Source organism: Mandrillus leucophaeus, unplaced genomic scaffold (genome assembly GCF_000951045.1).
Source record: "Mandrillus leucophaeus isolate KB7577 unplaced genomic scaffold, Mleu.le_1.0 Scaffold705, whole genome shotgun sequence".
Taxonomy (NCBI): Eukaryota; Metazoa; Chordata; class Mammalia; order Primates; family Cercopithecidae; genus Mandrillus; species Mandrillus leucophaeus.
In genome coordinates, this window is record NW_012107642.1 from 907,689 (window position 1) to 925,383 (window position 17,695).

Sequence of the window (17,695 nt, forward strand, 5' to 3'; positions counted from 1 at the left end):
TTTGCTCTTGTTGCCCAGGCTGGACTGCAATGGCGTGATCTCAGCTCACTGCAACCTCTGCCTCCTGGGTTCAAGTGATTCTCCTACCTCAGCCTCCCAAGTAGCTGGGATTACAGGCATATGCCACCATATCCGGCTAATTTTTTTATTTGTATTTTTAAATTTTTAATTAATTTTTTTTTTTTTTTTTTTAGTAGAGATGGGGTTTCTCCATGTTGGTCAGGCTGATCTTGAACTCCCAACCTCAGGTGATCTGCCCACCTCAGCATCCCAAAGTGCTTGGATTACAGGCGTGAGCCACCGCACCCAGCCTAAGTGTTTTCTATTTTTACCATTGTTTATTCTCTCATGCCTGAGAGAGTTGGGGACGTAGGACTGACCCAGAATAAATTTTTATAGAATCCACATATCCATAATCTATAGAAAAATTACTAGGTTACTAAAATTTTAATTTGATTTGTTTCAGTCAGGATTAATACACCTGCAAGTGAGAGATGGTAGTGGAGAATCAAATATATCATAAAATAATAGCTGATGATTGATAAATGCTCACATGTGCCAGGCACAGTTTTAGATATAGTTTACCTCTAACTATCAAAATAATTCTATGAACTAGGCACCCTTTTATCAATGAAAACATTAAGACACATAAATGAAATAATTTTCCTACCATCACTAAACTAAGTAGTGGAACAGAAGTTGGAAACCAACAGGACTCTGGAGTCTGGGTTCCTCCCCATGCGACGCATGTATGAAAGTAGAAACTGCAGGAGCGAAGGCACATGTCAAACATGTGAGGGTGACATGCAGAAGAGCAAAGTGTTTAGAAGGACAGAGAATACTGTACACCACGAATGGCAACGGGAAACTAACAAACGTGTATTTGAGCCATTCTTTGCAACATTTTGAAAGCAAAAACAAGGTTTTTCCCTGGACAAAACCCCTGGAAGTTTCTAGCGGGCCACTGGTAATGAAGAATTAAGTGAGCAAGAAGGATGGAGATGGGGAGGACGGGCGTGTGCAGAGATCAGGGAGATGCTATTTACAGTAGTTCAGAGTATAGGTCATGTGGGCCTCAGAGAAGTAAAGAACAGGAAAGGAAAAAGTGAGGGTGAGCAGAAAACAATTGAGGGGACGTATGTTGAAATCCCCTCTGCTGTTTTGCAGATAGAGCCTTGAAATTACCTATTTTATCTTGACTCAAGTCAGATGCCCTGGCAGGTCTGACTGACACCACGCTGGGAGCATAGACATGAACTTGTTAAAAGGAGATTAAATGCAAACATATTCCCTCTCTCAGCTGACCTGCTACTTTAAAGTCATAAAATAATTGTTGGCTAAAATTAATTAACTAAATAACTATAGGAAAATATTTCCCATGGCTCTCACATCAAGAGCCTGGCTTATGAGGTGACCTCTTCTCCCTGGCCTATCAGAACTCAGGCAACACCCAGGAGAGGGCCTCCCCAAATCGTCAGAATGAAGGTGACAGGCGTATTTTAAGAGGAAGATTTCATTTCCCAGGAAACATAAATGTCTCTGCAAATAGCACTTCACTCCTATTCTTAATCCCTAAACCATCAACATCTGCTATGAAGAATCACTTGAGTCCTCAAGTAAATCTTTCTCGCCCTGTATTCTTCATGACGCTCTTAAAAGGTGGTATTTGAATAAAACAACAATAACCATCTCTTCCCCCATCTCCCAATTTCTTTCTGGAGGTGATTTTGCAGTCCCAGGCACACAAAGGAGGTTTTATGGGGATCCATAGAGGTGTAATAATGTAAGTGGGGAGGGTTGAGGATATTTTCAAGGAGGAGAAAAAAAGTTTGTGTATTTATGAAACTTTTTAAAAAGTATAAAAACACTAATGCTGAAATATGATAAAGAAATCTTGGTCTCTTCTGAAAAGCAATTTTCTTTCTTTCATACTTTTTTCCCAAGTGTGTATTTTTTTTATTTTTATTTTTTTTTTTAGTCCTACTTGGGTCAAACTAATGCAGTTTTGAAACCCATTTCTGTGTTTTAAGATTCAGAGAGAAGAGATTGAACAGTAGACTATAAAAATGCCATAATATCTTTAATGTAGTATTTTTGCAGATTTGCTGGAAAGTAAACAGTCATTGCTCAACTTTTCCCATAAGTGTCCCTTGAACTTTGTCATTGATGGTGAACAGCAGAATCCATTTCGGTGAATTTCATTCTCTCAGGAACAGGTTTTCCCTGGCATTGTTGAGCCACCTGCACTCTGACCATCTAGGCAGACTCTCTTAGCCAAACTGATTTGCTGAATGTACTCTGAAGGAAATTATCAAACTTATTTATTTATTTTTTTGAGATACAGTCTCTCTCATTCTGTCACCCAGGTGGGAGTACAGTGGCATGATCTCAGTTCCCTGCAACCTCCACCTCCTGGGTTCAAGCGATTCTCCTGTCTCAGCCTCTCAAGTAGCTGGAATGACAGATGCACACCACCACGCCTGGCTAATTTTGTATTATTAGTAGAGACGGGGTTTTGCCATGTTGTCCAGGCTCATCTCGAACTCCTGATCTCAAGTGATCCTCCCACCTTGGCCTCCCAAAGTGCTGGGATTACAGGCGTTAGCCACTGTGCCACACCTGGTTGGATATTATCAAACATTTTAAAACACCATTTTAGAAGAGTAAATTTAAGTCCTCTCATTGACATTCTGTAGAAGCATCTGACATCTGTAAAGCCTCTCTTCAGCTCTACTTAACTCTCATTTGTGGTCCTACAAGACAAGGTCATCCACAATGTACTTACAGGCTATGCGCACAGAGGCCTTCCTGCTCTTAGAGGTACCCAGGTGGCTCCACGCCACACACTGGCACCAGTAGTCCTCAGGCCCGTGGAAGTCCTCCACCTGTTGCCTGGTAACGTTGATGAACACTTCGCGGACCTTCAAGCCTGATGGTGGGAGAGATAAGAGACAAATCAGCTGAGGCCGTTGCATTTCTCAAACAGAAAGTTAAGGTTAGCCAAACCTTTTCTTTTTAATTAAACAATCCTGTTTTTAATCAAGACAAGGTTTTAATTACTTTGAGAGTAATATATTACTGCTAATTAAATTTCCAAAGCTGATTAGGTTGGAAAGCACACATGTAAAGTATCATCAACCAACTGTGGCTCCCATGGAATAGAATAGTTCTCACAGTACCTTGACTTAGCGCTGTTTGTCTTTCTTTGCTACTACATTCCTCATAGATTTTACACAATGTTAATTGCTGGGATTCTACAAGCCAAAGAGGCCTCCACAAACCAATGTCAGGGACACAGTTCCAAGTTGTTCTAAGCGCCCCTATGTCTGGGTGTGGCCGCTGGGTTGGGTCATTGTAACAGTCTGACTTAGAAGAAAGAGGAGTCAGTGAACATTTGCAGATGGGGTGACCAGGCTGAAAATCTAAGGAAGGACCAAGGCATCGGCATCAAAGGCTCAGGACAACGAAGCCAATGGGACCGAAAGAAGGAATGAGCATAAAGAGGAGACAAGTTGAATTTTTTTTTTTTTTTTTTTTTTTTTTTTGGCAATGGGGGTCTCACTATGTTGACCAGGCAGGTCTCAAATTTCTGGCCTCAAGTAATCCTCCCATCTTGGCCTCCCCAAATGCTGGGATTAGAGGTGTGGGCCACTTTGCCCAGCCACATGTGATATTTTGATACATGTACACAACGATATTTTGATACATGCACACAATATGTAATGATCAGATCAGAGTAACTGGGATATCCCTCACTTAAAATATTTTTTGCCTTTCTGTATTTTTAATTGATATATCATAGCAGTACACATAAACCAAGTTAGTCTTAAAGCCCTGAGAAGAGAACCCAGGGAGGTCCCCATAGCAATGGTATGAGGAGGTGAAGAAAGAGGGGTTTTTATAGAAAGAGTGGCTAAGGGCACAGCAGTGAACTGAGATGCAGCTATAAGACCATAACCTTTTAATGGTTTTTTTTTGTTGTTGTTGTTACTTTACATCCTCCTTCTAAAATTAAACAAACTGTTTGGTGCTTCTAACTGGAGAGTGTGAACTTCTTCTCCACCTTTGACCAAGGATTATCAACCTTTCTTTCTTTGGGATGAACAGTCGCCCTGTACCAATGATGGAAGGGGCACCTCACTTGTCTCACCAGTTAACTCATCACAAACAGGGAAGCAGCCTTCACAGCCAGCATGTCCTCTCCATCCAGCACACATTCTCTGAGGTTGTGCCTTTCTCTAGGATAGGCAGGTTGGGAGAAAAAAAGGGGATGCTTATTGAATTCCACCTAACTGCCTCGTGTCATGATAAACCTTGAACCTATGTGCTCTTAACATTTCCACGGTACTCTGTGGTGGTGCATGCTATGGTGTCCCTACTTTGCAGAGGAAAGAACTATGACTTAAGAGAGGCTACGTCATTTGTCCACAGTCAGAGTTTGTAAATGAAGGGTCCGGTGTGTGAGCTTGGTGGTCTTACACCAAAACCAGCACTATGTTCAGGTGCCTCTTAACGATTCAATTCTGTCCCTTTATTTTAGTACTGACACTTAATTGTGGCAATAACGTTAATACACGGAACTATTTTTAAATTAAGTACCTAACTATGCTTTTTCCTTTAAGTCCAAAAGAAATTCAGGGGATAGAAGCGTCACTACAATCAAAATGAGTCCAGAAGTCTCGATGGAGGAGGTGGATCATGATTATATCTTGGTTTCAGGATTTAGAAAACAAGAATGAAGGTGTAGGATTAGTCAGGTTGTGGAAACGTTCCCTTCCACCCAATTAATAACGTGTTATTTATAGTGCCTGATGAGAGATGGTCATGGCCACATAAGTCACCATGTGTAGTTTGAGGTACACTTTCTAAATTTGTAGGAGGAACCCACACAACAGAAAATCATCTTGATGAGAGTTGGTAACTCACGTTTCCCCTATTTGTGAAAGTACAAAAGCACTGTGTTTTCCCTGTCAGAGACTATTAGTCCAGAAAGCTGACTCCTAAATCAAATAGGAGAAAGGAAGCCTTAAAGGTGATGTTGTTCCTGCTGCTTTGTTTTGTCTTTACACTGTAATGAAAGAAGAAATATGAATGGGGGGGGGGGGGACAAAGGCCAGGAAAAGGCAGAGTTGGCAGGCAAAGGCAAGAGGGAAGAATGTCATAGAAAGTGGAAATAAAGGAAGGTTTTTAAAAAGTTTCTTAGAAGCAGACAAAAACATATACTGTGGAAAGGACACCCTAATTCAATAAATGGTGCTGGGTAACTGGATCGCCAAATGCAGAAGAATGAAACTGGATACCTCTCACCATATACAACAATTAACTCAAAATGGATTCAAGACTTGAATGTAGGACCTTAAGTTGTAAAAATTCTAGAAGAAAACCTAGAAAAATTATTCTAGACATTGGCCTAGGCAAATAATTTATGACTAAGAACCAAAAGCAAATGCAATAAAAACAAAAATAAATGAGACAAACTGAAAAGCTTTTGCACAACAAAAGAAATAACAGAGTAAATAGCCAACCTATAGAATGGAGAAAATATTTGTAGACTATACATCTCACAAAGAAGTAATATCCAGAATCTACAAGGGACTCCAGCAAGTCAGCAAGACAAATAATCCCACTAAAAAGCAGGCAAACAACACGAACAAATGTTTTTCAGAAGAAGATATATAAGTATCCAACAAAAATAGAAAAAAATGCTCAACATTACTAATCATAAGGAAATGCAAATTAAAACCACCATAAGCTACCACCTTACCCCAATCAAAATGACCATTATTAAAAGGTCAAAAAATATTAGATGTTGGCATGGATGTGGTGAAAAGGGAATACTTACACACTGTTGATGGAAGCGTAAATCAGTAAAACCTCTGTTAAAAACAGTATGGAGATTTCTCAAAGGACTAAAAGTAGATCTACCACTTGATCCAGTAATCCCACTACTGGGTATCTACTCAAAGAAGAAGTCATTATATCAAGAAGATACCTGAATTTGCACGTTTATCGCACCACAATTCATAATTGCAAAGATATGGAATCAAGCTAAGGGTCCATCAACCAACAAATGGACAAAGAAAATGTATTATACCTATATCGTGGAGTGCCACTCAGCCATAAAAAAGAATGAAATCATGTATTTTGCAGTATATTGGATGAAACTGGAGACCATTTTCCTAAATGAAGTAACTCAGGAATGGGAAACCAAATACTGCAAGTTTTCACATATAATTGGGAGCCAAGCCATGGGTATACAGGGCATATGGGGTAGTATAATGAACACTGGATTCTCAGAAGTGGGGAGGATTGGATAGGATGAAGGATATAAAACTACTTATAGGGTACAATGTACACTATTTGAGTGACAAGTACATTAAAAGCCCAGACTTCACCACTATACAATTCATTCGTGTAACCAAAAATCACTTGTACCTCTAAAGCCATTAATTTATTTTGTTTGTTAGGACAGAAAGCAGGCTGGAGTGGAGCATGTATATTAGAAAGTAAAGTTGAACAGGTTAAAGGGAGGCACTAGACTCTGGAGAAGAGGGCTTGCTTTATGTTTTCCTCTCTGGGCAAATGGTTGATGAGCTCCTTTAAAGAGGAAAAGGCGGAAGAGAGAACATCCATCAAGTGCACACAGGTAGGAGAAGGTAGAGTGACTTTAATATTTCAGAGCTCCTATATTGCAGAACAGGGAGACCCATTAAAGCAGAATACACACACACTCTGAGAAGTGGAGTCTCATCAAAAAAGCATTCAATAACCTTTAAGATCAGAAATGTGTTTAAGCATTTTACCCAACTGCTACAAGAAGACACATTCATCTTTTCAGCACATAACATATTCTCCAGAATGGACCATAAGGTAGGCCACAAAACAAGTCTCAAAAAATTCAAAAAACAAAAAAAAATTGAAGAGGAGAGAACACTTCCAAACTCATTCCATGAGGGCAGCATTACCCTGATACCAAATCCAGACAAGGACACAACAACAACAAAAACAAAACTACACACCCATATACTTCATGAACACAGATGCAAAGATCCTCAATGTAATACTAGCAAACCAAATTCAATAACACATCAAAAGGATTATTCACCATAATCAAGCAGGATTGATTTCAGAGAGCTGAGGATATTTCAACATATGCAAATCAATAAACATGACACATCATATTAACAGAACCAAAAATAACAAGAAAAAATGATCATTTAAATAGATTCTGAAAAAGCATTTGACAAAATTCAACATCCCTTCATGATAAAATCCTCAAAAAACTATACATAGAAAGAACATACCTCAAACAATAAAGGCCATATATGACAAACCTACAGCCAACAACCTACTGAACAGAGAAACACTGAAAGCCTTTTCCCTTAATCTGAAACACAAGGATGTCCACTTATATATTTTTATTCAACATAGTACTGGAAGTCCTAGCTAGAGCAATCAGGGAAGAGAAACAAATAAAAGGCATCCATTTGGAGAGGAAGAAGTCAAATTAGCCTTGTTGGTAGATAACTTGATCTTATATTTAGAAAAATGTAAAGATTCCACCAAGAAACATTGGAACTGATAACTGAATTCTGTATAGTTGCAGAATACAAAATCTATGTACAAATATCAGTGGCAATTAAATATGTTAGTGGTGAATAATCTGAAAAAGAAATCAAGAAAGCAATCTCATTTACAATAGCTCCGAGCCCCCCCCCCCACCCCACCCCCGCCCGCCAACCAAAAAAAAATACCTGGGAATAAACTTAACCAAAGATATGGAAGATCTCTACAAAGAAAATGATAAAACTCTGGTGAAGGAAATTGAAGAAGACACACACAAAAGTAAAGATATTCCATGTTCATGGATTGCAAGAATTAATGTTATTAAAATGTCAATACTACACAAAGCAATGTACAGATTCAAGACACTCCCTATTAAAATACCAATGACATCTTTCTCAAACATAGGAAAAGCAATCCTAAAATTTGTATGAACCTATAAAAATCTCTGAATAGCCAAGGCTAAAGGTACCAAGAACACTGAGGAAGGATAGTATCTTCAATAAATGGTTCTGGGAAAACTTGATATCCATATACAGAACATTGAAATTAGACCCTTATCTCTCACCATATACTAAAGTGAGATCAAAATAAAAACAAATCTAAGACATGAAACTATGAAATCACTCAAAGAAAACATTGAAGAAACTCTCCAGGACACTGGTTAAGGCAAAAATTTATTTAATAAGTCCTTAAAAGCACAGATAACCAATGTAAAAATAGAAATATAGGATTACATCAAGCTAAAAAGTTTCTGCACTACAAAGGAAATAAACAACTAAGAGACAATCCACAGAAAATGAGAAAACATTTGCAAATTATCTATCTGACAAGGGATTAATAACCAGAATATAAGAGAAGGTCAAACAACAGCAAAAAACAGAACAAAATATTTAAAAATGGGCAAAAGATCAAGACCTGAATAGACATTTATCAAAAGAGGACATACAAATGGCCAAAAAATATATTCTAAAATAGCCAACATCACTAAGCATCAGGGAAATGCAAATCAAAACCACAACTCACCCCAGTTACAATGTTTTTTGTCAAAAAGACAAAAAAAGATAGATGCTAGAGAGGATGTGGAGACAGAGAACCCTCATACACCATTTTTGGGGATGTAATTTAATACAGTCACTATAGAAGACAGTACAAAGGTTCCTTGAAAAACACAAATTATATCCTCCATATGATTCAGTCATCCCACTACTAGGCATATATATCCTCTCAAAAAGGAAATCAATATATCAAAGAGATATTTGCAACCCCACGTGTATTAGACTATCCACAATAGTCAAAATATGGAATCAACCAAGTATCCATAAAGGAATGAAGAAAATGCAGTATGTATATATATTTATATATATACACACATACACACACACACCATGAAATATTATTCAACCATATAAAGGAATAAAATCTTGTCATTTGTAGCAACACGAATGAAACTGGAGGTCATAAGTGCAATAAGCCAAGCACAGACGCAAATATCACACGTTCTTACTCATACGTGGGAACTGAAAAAGTGGATCTCATGAAAATAGAGAGTAGACTGGTGGTTACCAAAGGTCAAGAAGGTAAATAAGGAGAGAAGACAGGTTGAAGAATGGGTAATAAAATACAGTTAAGTAGAAGGACTAAAATCCAGTGTTTGACAGTCCAGTAGAGTGACAATAGTTAACAATAATTTATTGCATATTTCAAAATTGCTGGAAAAGAGGAATTTGAATATTCCCAGTAGAAACATAAATGTTTGAGGTGATGGATATTCCTATTATCCTGATTTGATTATTAGCCATTATATGAAGGTATCAAAATATCACTTGTGCCCCAAAATATGTAAATTATGTATTAATTAAAAAGAAGAAATAGGTTCAAGCTAATGGGAAGAACTTTCATTTTTTCACTTTCCTCATCTTATAAGAATATCAAAGCTATCGATTTTTTTCAGCTTGAAGATGAAGACCAGCACCATCTCAAAATGATTCAGGGTTATCATGTTTATAAAGTAGGGAATGTCCAAATCCAAACCACAAAACTTGCTGTGATTTAATCTTGGCACCATGGTATTTTAAGAATACCCAGGATTTTTTTCAATAAAGTGTTTTAATAGATTTATACATGGAAGTGACTTTTATGAAGGAAGAAGTTGACACTCACAGGTCCCGAGAGACAGGAGGCACAGCAAGCCATGTAGAGCCACATGGATAAGCATGGGGGTCTTTTAGGAGGCAGAAGGGGTGGGAGAACATGTGGCCAAGAGCCTTTCCATTGTGGTTTGCATGTAAAGAAACAATATACTGGGATTGGCTAGCTTGCATTATGTCAGTGGCTCTGGGGCATCCTGGCTACCCTAGTCCTGGGGTTAGGGCAGGAGAACAGTGGTCTGGAGTATAAGAGTTCCATAGAAATGGTAGTTAGGGGTGTGGCCTCTGGATCGCTTGGTTTGCGTATGAAAGGCCAATTCACAGGCAAGTTGTTTGATCTCTTTAAAAATTAGCCAGCCCTGGGCAGAGCGGTCCCTACAGGGTCAGCAAGGCCCCAACTAGAAAACGTGGTCACATAGACAAAGAGCGGCACACTGTGCTTTGGAAAGCATAAACAAGGGACCAGGGCACCCCACTATGAAGATTATATCTGGTCTTACCCCATTCTTGTCAGGAGGTTTTGCAACCCCTCATTCAGGCAAACACAGTTGGAAGGAAAATGCTGGAGTGAAGGTTTCAAATTTAGGATGGCTCAGTTACCAGCAGAGGCTCCCCATGTGATCAGCAGAGCAAAGTGCACATAAAACAACTGCTTCCAAACACAGTATTTTCCCAACCGGTGGCATCAGAGTGACAAGCTTCTTTAAAAGGCCACAAGTGACATGACCATCTCACAAAAGTTATATTATCTCTCTAGATTAGGCCTTCTTCTAACATGAGGTCTTCAGTTTTATCAAACTATCCCCTCTAAAAGAAGCCTTGGCAAATCATGAATTCTTTATATCTATTATCTTTTCCCCCTAACATAACAAGAAATAATTGTTGAATAAGATGTTTTAAATACATTCTTTCTCAAATCCTCACTGATCAAATGATACACATACAAATACACATTTACATATGCAGTATACATGTATACATACCCATATACACATATGTAATAGTATGAGTGTGTGTATATATATACACACACATACATATACATGATATATTCACACATGAGGAATATCCAAGGAATGTGACTTTAAGAAAAATGCTCTTCCCTATCTCTTCCTCCATTGAATTTCATCTAACAGTGTTCATGCAGAAACGGCTATCTACTTCTATATCTCCAGAGATGGCAGCTAACTTGTTCACAGAAAATGCTACAGGGGAGTGGAAGTTCCAGGCAAATAAAAAAACGGCATGTCATAAATAAGAGTAGCATTGTACCCGATAACTGGCGTAACTCTAATAAGCATAGAAAAGTCCAACCCTTTAAATTATTGTGCAAATTATAACCATCAGCCTTTGTTATGGAGTAGAGTCTTAGAGAATATACAAATATGACTATGATACTGATATGCTAATAAGCTTTCTAGGCCGTTGGATGGTTTAGTTGTAGATAGACTAATGTTGGCAGCAGATGAATAATTGCTCTGCATGTACCAAACATAACGGAGCAGCACAGAACTTCATCATTTGTCAGCTTTATTTGTTTAAATGAGAAAAATGCTGACAGCAGTTATTGCTATAATCCCCTTATTTATCAGATAGAAAACACTAGTTACTCTTAGCAGGTCTAATCCTGTTGGGAGACTAAAAGTTAAAGGATTTTCAAACTAATTGAAGGTATATACTTCACTGTGCAAGGAAGAGAAATGTAAAATAGAGGAGGGAAGAAATGGAGAGGGGAAAATAAATAAAACGCTTTATTTCTGATCAACTTTTAATAAAAGGGTGACAGTCATAGTCTAAGATCCTAACTTATTCTGGACAAAATAGAGAATTTTGGAATAGTATTTAACATTCAGCACCATGCCAACCCCAGCCCGGCGCCTACCAACAGCTGGCCCTGAGCTTTTTATCCATTGCTCCTTATTGCACTGACAAAGCCCATCAGCAACATCCTGCTGTGGTTACCGTTTCCAGCCAGTTCTCAAACATACCTGGTGATGGGCACTTGGGGAGGAATTTGATACAGTTCTCAAATGCTTGCCTCCCCACTCAGCCTTACTGCTTCAATCATTTGGAAGTTCTCTGTAGTAGGATGCTCGGCTTACCAACTGGAATCAATAGATTCAAGAAGGAAGTGAGAATCCCTCCCTCTAAGACGTTTATCATATCCCCAACCATACAGAAGCAGTAAATGACCAGCTAACTAGGTTTTGGTAGAATCATTTTCTCATCCCAGTCTCGGTGCCTGTTTTCTGGGACTTTTTCAGTTCAATGTTTCACTTTCTTTGTATCTCATTTTTCACATTATAGCGCTTCATGATCGGGGCTGAGAAAGTGAGTATTCTATTCTTTGTAGACAAAGTGCCAAAGAATTATTCCAATACAACTTCATGAGTAATGCAGGGCCTTGCTCAGTTCTCTGAGAGAGAAACAAAGCAATCCAACTCCCTTGAAAAGCAATAGACTTCTTTTTTTTTTTTTTTTTTTTTTTTTCTTTTTCCTGGAGACAGAGTCTTGCTCTGTCGCCCAAACTGGAATTCTATGCTGTGATCTCGGCTCACTGCAACCTCCATCTTTCAGTTCAAGCAATACCTGTGCCTCAGCCTCCCTAGTAGCTGGGATCACAGGAATGCACCATCACACCCACCTAGTTTTTGTGTTTTTAGTAGAGATGGGGTTTTGCCTTGTTGACCAGGCTGGTCTGGAACTCGAGGCGTCAAGTGACCCACCCACCTTGGCCTCCAAAAGTGCTTGGATTACAGGAATAAGCCACTGCGCCTGGCCTGAAAAGCAATATTCTCCTATATTCAAGAGTTTTCTTGAAAGAACCACGAACTTCCAGAGTTTTTCAACCCCTCTGATGCCTGGATTTGGCTGAGGTATCCTCTCTTACTCTGATGTCTCCTGAGCAGACAGAAAGCCATTTCAACTAGAAAAAGTGAGTCTTCCACTTACATAAGGGAATGTTTTCCACTTGTCTCTTACTGCTTCAGGATCAGAGCATCGAAAACTATACTTCAACAATGAGATACTCCCTCATATTTTGAATAACACATTGTTATTATCATTATTAGTTATATAGTATTTTCATGGCCCTTTACTTTTATTAATACCATCACAGGCATTTCGGTCTTTCATCTTAACATCGTGTTACTATTATTTCTATTTTTTAGTATTATTATTTTGCCACAGGTCCCCTACCATAAGCAACAGATCAAAGATGTCATAAAGTTTATGACATATTTCTCGGGAAAGACAATTATTGAGCACCCTGTATGTGCCTGTCACTGTTTCGCTCTTGTCGCCCAGGCTGGAGTACAGTGGCAGGATCTTGGCTCACTGCAACTCCCACCTCCCAGGTTCAGGTGACTCTTCTGACTCAGCCTCACAAGTAGGTGGGATTACAGGTGCCCGCCACCATGCCTGGCTAATTTTTATATATTTAGCAGAGACAGGGTTTCACCATGTTGACCAGGCTGGTCTTGAACTTCTGACCTCAGGTGATCCACCCACCTTGGCCTCCCAAAGTGCTGGGATTGCAGGGGTGAGCCACCGTGCCCAGCCCTGGAGAGGGAGACATTTTAACATGCTCCAACAATGCCCAATGTGACAACAGTCATGACAGCAGAAGCACAGGCTGCTACAAGATCACACAAGAGGCTGAGTGCCATTCTACCTACAACTTGAAGGTGCTGTCCTTATTCAATATATAGCCTGGCTTCTAGACCACAGCTCTGGGGACTCCGGTAAGGACACATGTATCTCACACACATTTGAAGTTTCAAAATCGACAGATAGGAAGAAATGTCATGGAACTGTACCTCCATATCTTGAGACAGCTTAGATGTCTTTAGGCCAACATAGTACTGAAAGTAGTAAATTAAATACAAAAACGAAAAGGCAGAGCAATGTTTCATTTTACTGGCAGATAATTAACTAGGGCTAAATGTCTTTTATCACTTCATCCTAGCAACAAGATAAAAATGTATCTTGACCAAAAATAAAATAGTTATCCTTTGAATGTGCATGTGCACTATGCCTAATGAATAGTCTTTTGTTTTCCCAGGATAATAACCACTCCACGTATTCCTTAGAAGCACTGCGAGTTCAGTCTTAAGTACAGAAACAAAGAATACACCCAAGCTCTCCAGTTTCTTCCACACCAGAGATTAGAATTAATCAGCTCAGAGGTGTCTGGTAAAGGAAAGCAAATTAACTTGATAGCGTTGTCTAACAACAGCAAGAAGAGAAACTTAAGAGGCAGAAGTGGACATGGAAGGGTTGTTTAGAAAACGCATCCCATGAATGACTCACTCCCATGTCATACTCACAACATTGTGGGCAACATGGTCATGATTTCCAATCCTGTTGCTTCAATCAATGACTTTCCATTCCTGCAGTCACTGAAATCATCTCCCGCTAGTAGCTTATGACCTGAGGTCAGGACATATATTGTACCACTTGTACCACCCACAGTGCTACTGTCAGAGGCATTCCAACCACAGCAACTCCATTTTAAGTGAGGGCTAGGAAAATGAGGCTGGAACTTGCCGGGCTGCGTTCCCACAGAGTTACGCATTCCTTGTCTCTAGATGTTGATGGTTAGGGGAACAAATTAATAATGTTTACTAAACAAACCCAAACTTGGGGGTGTCCAGATATCCTGATATCTGGAGAACAAAGGCATTCCTAATTTTGCTTTAAAGATAGTAATATTGATTCTTGCAAAATATAGTAATTAAGAAAATTAATCATTTATCACAAACCCTTATAGCAGAACACATCTACCCACATATACAAGCATTGTACCTAGAGTGGATGCGTTCCTCCTCTTACTTTCAGGAACGTCCTAGTCTGTCTACGGAGTAGCTGTACTTTCAGCACTTTACTTTCTTAATAAACTTGCTTTTACTTTGCACTGCACACTTTCCCTGAATTCTTTCTTGCGCAAGATCCAAGAATCCTCTCTTGGGGTCTAGATCTGGAGCCCTTTTCTGTAACACTGCCATGGACTCTGAGGGTAACATACAGACACAATGCGACCTGAATGATTGAATCACATTCAAGTAAGGCAATGTTACTCTAGGAAGGGCAAATATTTACCTGCCAATAATATTAGCCCTGTTATCTTCTTGGAATGCAAAATTCTACAATTATATATTTGTTTTTTGAATCATAATCACCAGACACGTCTCATTCAAAAAGAAGAATAAAATAGCTGTTTTATATTCATCATTTTGAAGGCTAGTCTTGACTAAGCATTTGCTGTACACTAGCCCCTGGGCTAAGCACGTCACGTGTATTAGGTGCTATGTGATGGTGGATACAATTATCACTGCCATTTTATACACGGAGGAACGAAGGAGAAAGGAAGCTCAATTCCACATCTATCTGAAAAATAGGTAAATGGAGAGCCTGATTTCAAACATTGCTTCCTCTACACCAAAACCCATGTTCTTAACAATTAGGCTAACCTCAGCTTTCATTCTCTCTCTCTCTCTCTCTCTCTCTCTCTCTGTCTGTGTGTGTGTGTGTGTGTGTGTTTTGTTTTTTAGAGATCTTTATAATTATTTGTTTTTGTTTTTCATGTTTTTTTGAGACAGAGTCGTGCTCTGTTTCCAGGCTGGAGTGCAGTGGCACGATCTCAACTCACTGCAACCTCTACCTTTCGGGTTCAAGTGATTCTCCTACGTCAGCCTCCCAAGTAGCTGGGACTACAGGTGTGCATCACCACAGCCAGCTTATTTTTGTATTTTTAGTAGAGATGGGGTTTCAGCATGTTGGTCAGGCTGGTCTCGATCTCTTGACCTTGTGATCCACCCGCCTCGGCCTCCCAAAGTGCTGGGATTACAGGCATGAGGAACTGTGCCCAGCCTGTCATTTGTATTTTAAATCAATGTACACACTTCTTAATGTGTGAACTGAAGAGACTGGTCAAGAATTTACACTTTGAGACAAACGTATGGTCGATATCAGAAATTATTAAATTATATAAAGTGATTAGCTGATTTTTATCACTGCTAAGGATGGATGAGAGTAAATAATCTCCTTATTTCCATTTTGTAGGAAAAGTTAAATTATCTATAGGAAACAAGGCCTTCATACCCTGCCAGTTTATGTAGGGAATTCATAATATTTTCCTGAAAACCTTTTAAGAATATGTCAGTCTTCTCTGAGAAGTAGAGTGATGAGCACGATGAAATCTAAGGTGGGGAGGAAGAAGCCTTCCATAAAAGTGAGTTTTAAACCCACAAACTGTCAATGAAACACTTGAGAGATTATTTCTGTGTTATGTGGCCTAAAATATATGCTTCCTAAATGTACTTTAGTGACTTGTGAATCATTGAAGATACTTTCAAATTAAAGGTTTTCTGGAAGATATTATATTCAAATCCCCATCACCAGCATAGCAACATTCGAAGATATAAACTTTTAAGATTTAATACATTTTTATTTCTATTCTTCTCCCTTTTCTCAATACAATCCATTAACCTTTTTTCCCCAGAGAGTGACTCCAGTTGTTTAAAAAGGAAATCACACACAATGAGGTCCCTGAAATGAAATTCTTTAAGAAGAAAAATATTAGTTTACTGGAGTTGAGACTTTTCCCATAACACATTGGAATACACATTATTTCACTCATTAGAATTCGATATCTCTGAGGTGGAATAAGAGCCACGGCGTGTTGTTAAGAGAATTCCTATTTTTATTGAACAGTAAAGAAGTGGTTTAGCTTATTGATAATTCCAGCTCCCCACAGCCCACATAATCTTGATTACCAAGATATGTTTGGTTTGTGGTTGTTTATTATTGTGTGTATGATATACATGTGTCTGCCTGTTTAGATTAAAGCTCTAATTTCTGCATTACTGCATACTCCATCCTTTTCACAGTGGCACGATTCCTGGGTTGAGATTACTTCTCAACTCTGAGCTTCCAGATGTTAACAGAAGAACAACACAAGGAAGACGAGTTCCCATATTTCCAAATGAAATGAGGCAGAACAAATGAAAGAGGATCCTTTGGCTAGTGCAGACAACTGCAAGTGTATGTTACTAAGAGGTATAGCCTTGTCTGTGCAAACACAGTAACTCATGTTAAATAAATTGTACATTTTGCAGGAAAGAACTCTAGCTCTGGGTTTTCCAAGCTAAATTGCATGAAAACACACAATCCTTTTTCTTCTTATTTGAACTGTTAGATGACAGGGCCAAATTACCAGAAAGACCAAAGGCAGTTTGCAGCCTTTAACAACTGAAAGGACTTATTGCTTCCAATTTAGGAACACAAAAGATTCTGTGTCTACTCCAAACACTCCCAGGTCCTATGCATTTCCCATTGGTTCTGTGAAGACAGAATGCCTGTAAGTAAAAAGAATTATCACAAATTTCTCTAGAATTTCAGAAGTGGAGAGTATGTTGTGCAAACAGACATAAGGAATTACTTTCGACAGGACTTAAAACAACAGGGACAGTTGTCTCTGTCTCTCTGGTCAAATGTGGTCCCATTGTCCTTGACTTCTCAGTGACATTCACTCCTATTAGACTGGCAGGAATTATTTTACAGATCCAGTCAAAAGCCATTAAGTCTATAAAGGTAGTCAAGTCCTGTTTCCCAGCTCTGCCTTGGAGAACCCAAGGGAGGTAATGCATCTATTTTTCAATACCTGAGGCCATTTTGTTTCCAACCTAAATTGCATTTAGGTATTGTTTTGGGGTATAATATCTCCACTCATCTTGTTCTTGTTTCCACAATTCTACTATTAATACAGAGCTTAGGAAACGTAATTGCAGTGTGTGGTAGATAGTGATTTTCATTAACTACACTGAAGAAAACTGTTTAGGGAGAGACATTTCTTTTGCATTGATTCGATCAAAATGACTTGGAAGAAAAGGTTGTGCTTATTAAGTTCTTTACAAAAACGTAACTGCTAAAATTTAAATTCTTTCTCAACAGCATATTTTTAAAAATCGCTATATAATCTC

General features: G+C 38.8%; 1 protein-coding gene across 1 annotated transcript in view; it reads right to left on the reverse strand.

The window, feature by feature from the left end:
- UNC5D (unc-5 homolog D (C. elegans)) overlaps nt 1-17,695 on the reverse strand; it is a 606,477-nt gene that overhangs the window by 226,741 nt on the left and 362,041 nt on the right. The window contains exon 3 of the mRNA XM_011964768.1: nt 2,786-2,929. Coding sequence (XP_011820158.1) covers nt 2,786-2,929 — 144 coding nt within the window. The remainder of the gene's footprint in view (nt 1-2,785; nt 2,930-17,695) is intronic.